At 36.3% G+C, this 9,819-nt stretch overlaps 1 protein-coding gene across 1 annotated transcript; it reads right to left on the bottom strand.

Annotated features, from left to right (window-relative positions):
• Positions 1-337: 337 nt before the first annotated feature.
• LOC109062112 (alpha-2,8-sialyltransferase 8F-like) lies at positions 338-9,411 on the bottom strand. Its single transcript, XM_019079202.2, has 7 exons — positions 8,612-9,411; positions 4,582-4,644; positions 4,184-4,264; positions 3,709-3,853; positions 3,511-3,623; positions 3,182-3,274; positions 338-1,086 (listed from the first exon to the last, which is right to left on the bottom strand). Exons 1-7 carry the CDS (start codon positions 8,704-8,706, stop codon positions 606-608), a joined length of 1,071 nt encoding a protein of 356 aa, XP_018934747.1. The 5' UTR covers positions 8,707-9,411; the 3' UTR covers positions 338-605.
• Between the last annotated feature and the right edge of the window lie 408 nt (positions 9,412-9,819).

Here is a 9,819-nt window from a genome sequence, read left to right on the forward strand (position 1 = left end):
AATGTGATAATTATCAAGTTTCACAATGAATGCAGCTAAAGTAAACAGTCTCTCCGAGAGCGCTCAGAAGAGAGGGGCGGGGTCAGCAGAGCTCATTTACATTGAAAGGAAAATGCTACAAAACAGCTTGCTCTGAAAAGAGCTGTTTTTGACAGGGTAAAAAAGGTATTTTTTTACACTACCATTGAGAAATTTTAACCAAACTATGTAACAGACTTTTCATTAAGACCCTAAAGAATCATATCAACTTGTGGAAAATGGGCATCCGATGACCCCTTTAAGGGATGCTGCTAGGAGTCATTTTCCTAATTAAATTCTTTTCACAGTATACCAAGGCTAAAATAATTACATTTATTTTCAGCTATTTTTGTTTGCAAGATTATCTCAAAGTAACTTAAAAAAACATGATTTTGTTGTGCATGGTCATGGCTGCTTCTATGAGCAAATGTCCACAGCAATATAGGCTATATAAATTCAGTGCACATTCACATTCACAGCTTTCAAGACACCCATCCAGGTGGCCTGTTGTAGTCTGTAGTAGTCCTTAAACTGCGAGGTGTACAGTACATTACAGGCAAGGCCTAGTTTCCAGCCAGACTCGTGTTTTAACTGTGAGTGGGTTGACACTTGCCAAGGTGTATGCGAATCACGCCTTGGTTGTGAAGTTTCAATAAATATTCAAATTCGGTTGGCATCGAATGCACGTTCTTCTTGCTCTCTCGATTATCATAGTAATGGTTGGTGATCGCCTGACTGTCATATGGATGTTTACTGAAAGGCCAAAAACCATACAAATGGACATTTGAACAGATTTCTAGTGCTAAACTGGCCACAATGAGTCCTGTGCTGGGACGAACCGAGTTAAGGCCTCGCTCACGCCAAAACTTTGACAACCTCCTCAAGTAATCCGGATTTAGAAAAACGGGCAGAGGGCTGTTGCTGCCGAAGTCCTCCAGTGTGTAAAAGGCACGCAAGGATACAGGTGTGTTGTGACCGTAGGAGAAGGCTGGCAACAGCAATAAGGCTTGTCCATAAGGACGAAGGCTTTCCACAAATGGACGACGGCGCTCCATCAGTCCACTGTACCTGTAAAAGAAGAGGTGCAGAAAGAAAAGCCTGAATATTCCTCTCAGTGATTCCAGATCATTAACATTGTGTGTAGTACTTATGTTAAGTAAGGAATAAATATCTGCAAAAAAAACAATGCAATAACATTGCCAAAGACAATATCAATAATAAATACATTAAAACTATTCTTGCGATTTGATTTTAAAGGTATGAGAAATAAAGAAACATTTTCAATCAGTTTATTAAAATGATTACATTTTAAGTATTTCAAGTGTTTTATGATAATTTAATAACTTCAAAAGTTATGACTCAAAAGCAATATTTTTCTAATAAGTAAAAACATTTGCAATCATACATGATTTTGTGTGTGTTGGGGGGGTGGATAACAAACTCTCGAACTAAGATATGATTTTAATTTTATATTACCTAAGTTTTTCTGTTGATTTTATATCATTGGATGTGATTTTGGAATTCAGTGAATATAATTGGTTATAAACTGTCAGGCGCAGCTATGGACAGTTTGAAAATTATAATGTTGGCAGTTACCAGAGATGGGCATAGGGTTTTAAAAATGTATTGAAATACAAATACAGTATTTTGTATTTTGAAAATACACAAAATACATGTGAAACTGGTCATCCAAACAAAGTAGTTTTGCTTTCACAATGAAACACACAGCGTATACGACATGGCGGCGGCGGCAACAATACTACAACAAGAATAAAAGGTATGCCTTCTTTCTTTGCATGAACATCTGGCCGGCGTTATGCAAATCTTCCCACAAACTGACGTAGATATGAGGCGGCGTGTTAGAACGAGCCGTTTCAGGAGGGCGTGGACGAGTCTCAACTTTTATAAAGAATATCTCTTTGGATTTGAGACTTTAGTCTTTGCAACTTTACAGATCTTCTTTATTCACCAAGAGCTTGTAACACTCCAAAGAGAAAGGAAAATTTGAAATTGCAGCATATGACCCCTTTAACATTCATTCACTGATATTCATTAAATAATACTACTGACAAAGAGAATATGTGTATATTCAGCTACACCGTGTCATATGAAGAACCAGTCAGTAACAACATGTTCTCACAGATGTAAGCCATTAATTTCATTGGGGAAAAGTGTACCAATTAATCTAAATTCACTTCTATGTTTTGAATTAACAAAACCGACACATTTGAGTCATTGGACTACACTGTGCATGCTATACATTTTCAATTCATTAAAAGAAGCTGCCAAAGACTACAGAATACCCAAGACGTGTCACTCGTATAGTTTTGAACGGGGAAAAATGCACCACTCAATATGGCCGCTCAATCACAGGAAGCCCCGCCTTCTGAATGAAAGAGCCAATCACTAATTGGTAAAGTCAGCGTGTCACTGCAGCTGCCATTAGAAGCATCCCGGTTGCTATAGAAACAGTCAGCGTTCTGAGACGTGCGCTTAGGACCATGCATGCGCACTGGCTGATCTAGCCTGAAAAATAAGCTTTTTACCGCTATTTGAGCAAAAGAAACAACATTTATGATAAAGTTGTTGTCAGATTTCTTTGGTGATTTCAAATATGAAATTTAATCATAAACTTAGTGAACAGTTTTGGACAATCTGATGTTTTCCCATTCAAAGAGATTGCACTTGCATGCCCGAGAGGCGTTTCAAAGATGGCCGCCGAGTGACAGGACTTTGAAGCTGCTCATTAGAGTCATTATTGTTCTGTAATCAAACTACGATGGCTGGTGGAGTTTTAGGTTTTATAATCGCTGTAAAGAACTGGCTCATAAGAGTCGGTGATAATGCGCTGCCATGGAGTACGAGATTAGAGCAAGTACACTGTCCATCCGCAACGGAGAAAAATGCACGTGCGACAAACCGTAGCTTGTCTGATTTATCGCCCAGCCTTACTCCCAGTAATTCATCTGTCCACATAAAAAAATTGCATAGAAAAATTATGCATGGAAAACCCTTCTTTAAGTGAGTTTAAAGTACAGATTGATAATCATTCATCCTGTTCATGATGTATTAGGCACTGCTGCATTATTAGCAGCAAGAAAACCGATTCTTTGCCTAAACAGAATGACATTTCATTTGTCCCTACAGTCAATCACAGACTCACTTCTCATGGAGGATGCTGGGATTTGCAGTCACCAGGTTGGTTTTGTTGCCCACATCTTTCTCATATCCCTTATCCAGTGGCGGAAGGTTACATCTGAAACGTAGGGTTGGACATAGATTGATAAGGCCAGCATTAGACATTGTTGCTGATAGAAATAAAATGAGAGAGGTGCCATTATGCCCTATATTAAGGCTTGTACCTACATTTAGGAGCATAAAAAACATGGATAATTATCAGACCACCAATATTATAGGAATGATACTAATGTGAATTGATATTCTGATCATTTTGACATTAATCTGGCCAAGATAGTTTGATCTAATACATACCTAATGACAAACTGGGCTGAATTTATTTCTTCTCCACAGCTGCTATTGGCCAGAATACCTCCATTCCCCACCACGGCACATGACTCCCATGTTGCATTTCCAAAGGGTTGCTCCTATAAACACACACACAATGTAACTCTAAATTCATTAGACAAACCATGCTGTAATTCACCCAATATTTTAATGCTGGTACGCTACCTTAGCCAAAATGTTGAACAGGGCTTGTGTCACGTGTAGCGGCTTTCTCCTCTCTCCATCATAAATAACATTTGACCCGAGTGGGGTGTTATTCTGTGTGACCACAGCCTTTGACACAGCATGGCATTTGTTACTCAGTAATGACCTGGAAGGAAACAGATGCTCAGTCTGATGTGTTGCAATTGTGTGAAAATCTAACAAATAGACAAGAAGAAGCCTTAGAGTTTATAGGCCAGAAAATCCCAATATGTTTTTGTGTAATAAAGACATAAAATCTAACCTCAAAGGAACAGATCTTTTGATAATAGTTTTGATTTTTGGCCGAATTAAGTAAGCATTTCTACAGGGTATTTGTCTGGTTTATGTGATCCATAATCAACAGAACAGTAGTTTTATTCTTATCCAGCAAAGCTTTGCCACAGATGTCTCCGTTTAACCTTATAAGAACATCCCATGGTCCGAGCTACTGTTTTACCTGAATTTTTTAAAGTTTGTCTCCTGTTTTTTCCATTTGTCTGAGTAGTTTTCCAGTGCCTTGGCAATTAAAACATCGTCACTGAAAGAATGAAATGCATACAAACAGAAATGACATACTGTGGTGATTCACAAACATATGCTTTATGATATATTTTATTTTAAAACCTAAAAATGGGTCAGATTTAATTGTTTAATTCTATAAAACAAATGACTGAAATGTAAACATGAACAATGAATTAATAGACAAAAAACTGATATAACTATATTATTTCTAATATGACTGAAATGATTAATTTAAATGAAAATATGACGGTTAATTAAAATGTCTTCCATGAAAAAAAGTACAGGCATTATATGGTGTGTTATCTAAATAAGTTTGCACCTTTGCATACTTACTTGCATTCCTTGCAAGATTGTCTTTTTTGAGGAATCTTATATGAAGGGCGTGGGTTTACATTACTGTAGAGAGAAAGTGACTTAAAATGTTAACAAAACAAAATTGATCGCTCATAAATAAGGGTTCAAATATTGTTGAAGAGGCAAAATCTCATTAATAGTAGAAAATTAACAAGCAAGCCAATTCTAATATTCAAGTGGCAATTCAAAGTATTGTTGCAGAAGAATAAACACTACAAACGTCACTCATAATTGAGATCACAGGAATACATTTACATGTAGGCATGCCTGCAGCTCACACACCAGCAGAAAAAATATATATATATCAGTAAGTATTGGTTTTATTTGGAGCGCATTAACAAGAGTCAGTTCCAGCATCTTCGAATTTGAATGGCTGAGCACTAATATTTTGTGTTCTACAGTATAATATATTTCTCCCTCTATCTTCCGATCTTTCTTTTCACTTTCTGTCTCTCCCTTACTTTCTGTTACACCATATCCATATCACTATCTGCTTCCCTTGCACACTATTCAAAAAACATAATTCCTCTGAGCAGATCACATATCTAACCTTCAATATATCTAAACACAAACAGCCTTGTTGAAAAGAATCTTAAAATTGTCTTCATAATACTGAAAAACTACTGTGAGGTGTTGGGGGCCACAGCCTAGGTGACCTTTGACCTTCCAAATTCAGAGTCTATTTGTAGGTTTACTCTTTATGAGGCCTATGTAGCAATTTAGTATTATAACGTTTCAGATGTGATTCACCAAAAGCCACTTTTATTATTCTTATCTTCATGTAAAAATGAAAGACTTAAGTTTGTTTCCTGTAATATGGTATGTACATAACAGAAACCTAATCCACATTAAACACCCAGTGATTCTGTGCTGCTGTGCAGTTCTCAGAGAGTCTAATCTCCCACATGCCTTGTTGTGATTAAAGGCTGCTGTTGCCAGTGTAACAGCACATAATAAGGGAATGGTCACAGCCACAACAGAAGAAAAACACAACATTACCCTCAGTAATGCCATGGCTAATCATTTATATATTTCCTTTATTTCAGTAATGTACAGTAATGTAAAGCAAGTGTGAAAGCATGTTTAATAACATTTACAAATACAGACTGACACACACACAATATAATACTATGCTAGACACTAGACTACATTTCAAAATGTAATGTCAGATTGATTGACAAAATTCTCAGGTAGTAACCTAAAAATGTTTTTTTTATTATCTGATCCAACCTTTATTATTATCAATCCGTCTGCGGTACACTGCATGTTTTTGAGGGTTAACTTTGTGACATACAACAACTCAGACAAATAAAAAGCTAAACATGTCACATATCTTTAGAAAACTGAGATTCTTGTGATTCAAATGATGCAAACCATTTTAAGATACAGCAGGAAATATCAGTGTCTTTATCAGACCACCAACAAAGATTCATGCTGTGATCCCATTGTGTCTTCTAGCTATAGTCATCTGCAGGCATCTGTTTACAAAAAAAAACAGATTTGTTTTTTGTTTGTTTGTTTTTTCCAGTGTGTTCAATGTTCTATTACTCAATACCAGTAAGACTTACAGAGACTCTGATGTTTGTTCCGTTTAGGAACAAAGGAGTGACACCTTTCAAAAGAGACAAAACCATGCATATACTCCAAATGGTTCAAGAACAACATATATTTTACTTTGAGAATGCCTTTTTAGGCATTTAGGCAAATTTGACAGGCATGCTCATGGGTTAATATTAATGCTTAACTGAAGCTTGGTGATATCAATGCAACCAACAAATGAAACATAAGATGTTGCCATTGGCGGCAGTGAATTTATCTGACTACTAAATACTACAATTGACCGATCATAATTATGTTTTATAGAGAGCCATGTAATAAATGCCATTTAGTTGTTAATTTAATTATCATGGTTGTTATTCATAATAGAATTGATTATGTTTCGGTCAGTAAATGTTCTGTCACATGAAATGCAAAACTATATCGCACTATATTAAATAAAAACTATATTAAATGAAATGTTCAAGTTTAATGACTTTATGACTTTATCAGTGTTCAGACATGCAAATTAAACTTTCAATTCTTTTCTAAAGTCAACTGTTCTACGGAACTTTACTGAAACAGTGTAAACAGCGAACATCTAAAGTCCAACTTTTAGACCTCTCCAGCATTCTAAAACATTGAACCATTTTCCCAAATTCTTGCTTTGCTTTCATGACCGCTTTGTTACAATGTAATATAATCTTTTACTATTCAAATGTCTGCACGTATCTGACAGTACAAAGATTAAAGAGGCCTTTACTTATTAAAAAATGATTGGTAACTAACTTGACCCGAAAAAAAGATTTTTGCCAACATCCTTTTGTGCAATCTGTAGTCACATTTTCAAAACACTATACACAATAAGCACAACATCAGTCTGTTGTGACCATACCTTTAACACAATTCAATTCAGTAAATTAACACATTTCTAAAATGCTTAAATTTTCTTTTCACATAAGCTTACCCCATGCCAAAATCATAGATCTTTCTTATTTTTTTTTTTTTATTTATTTTTTTTTACAAATGCTTAAACACAGCATGACAAAAATGAGGACCTAATGTTCCAAACTTTAAATACAGTGTTAAACCTCCACTTCTGCTACAACAGCAACACAAAAGTATTGAAAAAAATATCTCTATATAAAATATTGTAACAATTGATAAGCATGTTTAAGTAACAGATCACTAAAATATTTAGAAATAGCTGATTCCAGTCTCAGTTGGAGGAATAGTCAGGTGTTGATGCTCTTTGAATTGGTTTTGTGAATGCAGAACAACACAAAGAATCAGAGAGAGAAAAGTAATGCCTGGGAGAGAGAGAGGAATAGTTGGATCAGAAAAAGGGAGAAGAAGAGGTTAGGGAGGGGGTAAGAATGTGTGCTGGACTATGTTTGTTTGTTTGTTTGTTTGTTTTTCCCTCTTACACACGTGGAACCTATGAAAGCTTATTTCTGCCATGGAATATTAAGGGTAAAGGGTAACTGTGACTTTTTTTCATCTCACAGTTCTGACTTTTATTTCTTGCAATTGTGAATTTATCTCAGAATTCTGATAAAGTCTGAATTGAAAGATGTAAACTCGCAATTCCAAGAATAGAAGTCCAAATTTTGAGATAAAAAGTTCACAGTTAATGTTTTTATCCTGTGACGGAAACCAGCTTGCATAGTAACCAAAGGCCATGTATGTTGTAATTTTTGTTGTTCACTGGCATCAGCTACTATGGGGCACCATCCACATCCAACCCCAACCCACCGGACAGCAATTTCAATCAAGTTTCCAATTGAATTTCTGCATAGAGGACCCTATTTTTTCTATTGTACATTCTATAAAGTAATGACTCATTCAGTTTTAGACAGTATGTTTCCAAGAATGAACACATTCAACACTTAAAAATGTAAAATGGGTTTCAGTTGAAGGTAACTAAATTACAAAAAACAATGGATTTTTATCTTCTCTATAAGCAGGTAAAACAAAAAAATTGTATGTCAGACATGTACAAGAAAGTAATGCAGTTTTTATAAAACCATCAACTGTTAGTATTTTGACAGTCACTGTGCTATGATTGACTATATGTTCCTATTGGATAAAAAAGTAGTGCTAATGTTTTGTCCGAATGACTCGATTTTGAACTGGGTTTGCTGTGTTTTGATAGAGTTAGTATATGTAAAAAAAAAAGAAAAAGGTATGCAGCATTCTGAAATGTAGAGTTTGTATTTATTTTACAAAATCTGGTCTTGGCCAGAAAATTAACTATTTGGCTAATTGTGTGATGTAGGTGTGTTGCTGTGTTAAGAGTTTAGAAAAAGTACTTTAAGTATTGGTAAACACTTGTTAGCAATTGAAAAAAACTGTAATTTTAGTCTTGGTTGCCAGAAGGTTACCATATCAATATTTAGCACTCTTTTAAAGTTCAGTCTCCAAATAGAAGGATAGATAAGATACACACACAGGCTTAAATGGATTTACTCACTTGTTAGAGAGGAATATCCAGAAGGTCACACTGCAGAAGAAACACAGAAGGATGATCGAAAGGAGCCAAAGCATAAGAGTCCTCATAACGCGCATCCACTCTCACACACAAACTGTGGCGCACACATAGCCGCTGACATGCATGTGCTCTCATAAACTCTCATTTGTAGATGCTGCAGACTTCCTGTCTTGCTCTTCCGTCCTCTCCTTATTTTATCACCGTTTCTGTTTCTTGACAACTGCACCCTTTCCTTTACTCTCTTTCTCTCTCTCTTTCTCTCTCTCTCTCTCTTTCTCTCAGACTGTTAATCTCCTCACCCTGCCTCCCTCCTCTTTGTTTAACTGCCACTAGTTCTCTTTTTCTTCTTGCTCTTTCTCTTCTTTTCTCTACTGATGGCTTTTTATCACTTCTCTGCTGTTTTGCTCTTCCGTTAATCAATCTGCCCACTTTCTTCTCATGTCTTCTTGTCTCGAACAATAATTAATTCCTCAACTCCTTTCTTGTCCGCTATGTTCCTTTGAGGCATATGTGTTATTTTTCCATCCTTCTCCACCTCATTGTTTTAGTACTACCTTGCCTGATGAACTGCTCAGACTTTCCTTCCGTCCGGTTCCCTAGAAATCTCAAGCTGTTGCTTCTGCATTCTCAAACCCCTCCCCCTCTAGCTCACCCTGGGCACAACTTGCTTGCTCCTCCCTTCCAATCTCACTCACAGTCACACACTCTTTTTCATTCTCTCTCTCAGGGTAATACGAGTGCCGAGTACAGATTTAGCCCATGGCAGCACCTCATGACTGGGAGGAAGGGTTATGTGTGCTAGCTAGAGAATGGTTTTTCCCATTTATTTCAGCCAATGGTCAAAGAATCCAAATAGCAACAGCCAATGAAAGGCTCATCTGATGTGACCATCAGAGATCCCCCCGCCCAACACCCCACACTTTCTTCTGATACTTTGAGAAAGGGAACATTCTGTGGTGGTAGTAGTGAATGAAACTGTATGCATTGCACACTATACACATTAAAGAGATAGTTCACCCATTCATTTATTCACCTTTATGTCATTCCAAACCTTTGTGACTTTCCCTTTTGTGTCTTTTTTTTGAAGAACTGTTTTGTCCTTATTATGCAAGTCAGTGACTACCATTATATGAAATCCAAAAACTTTGACTATCATTATATGAAAAAAAAAATCATACGGGTTTGGAAAG

The sequence above is a fragment of the Cyprinus carpio genome, chromosome A3 (assembly GCF_018340385.1).
Source record: "Cyprinus carpio isolate SPL01 chromosome A3, ASM1834038v1, whole genome shotgun sequence".
NCBI classification, from domain to species: Eukaryota; Metazoa; Chordata; class Actinopteri; order Cypriniformes; family Cyprinidae; genus Cyprinus; species Cyprinus carpio.

Excerpts from the sequence above, each read along its gene's own strand:
- LOC109062112 (XM_019079202.2), bottom strand. The coding sequence starts at position 8,706 with ATGCGCGTTATGAGGACTCTTATGCTTTGGCTCCTTTCGATCATCCTT. Across the intron at positions 4,265-4,581 it reads CAATCTTGCAAGGAATGCAA|TGACGATGTTTTAATTGCCA; the intron begins GTAAGTATGCAA and ends TCATTCTTTCAG. Across the intron at positions 1,087-3,181 it reads CCCAGCATCCTCCATGAGAA|GTACAGTGGACTGATGGAGC; the intron begins GTGAGTCTGTGA and ends CTTCTTTTACAG.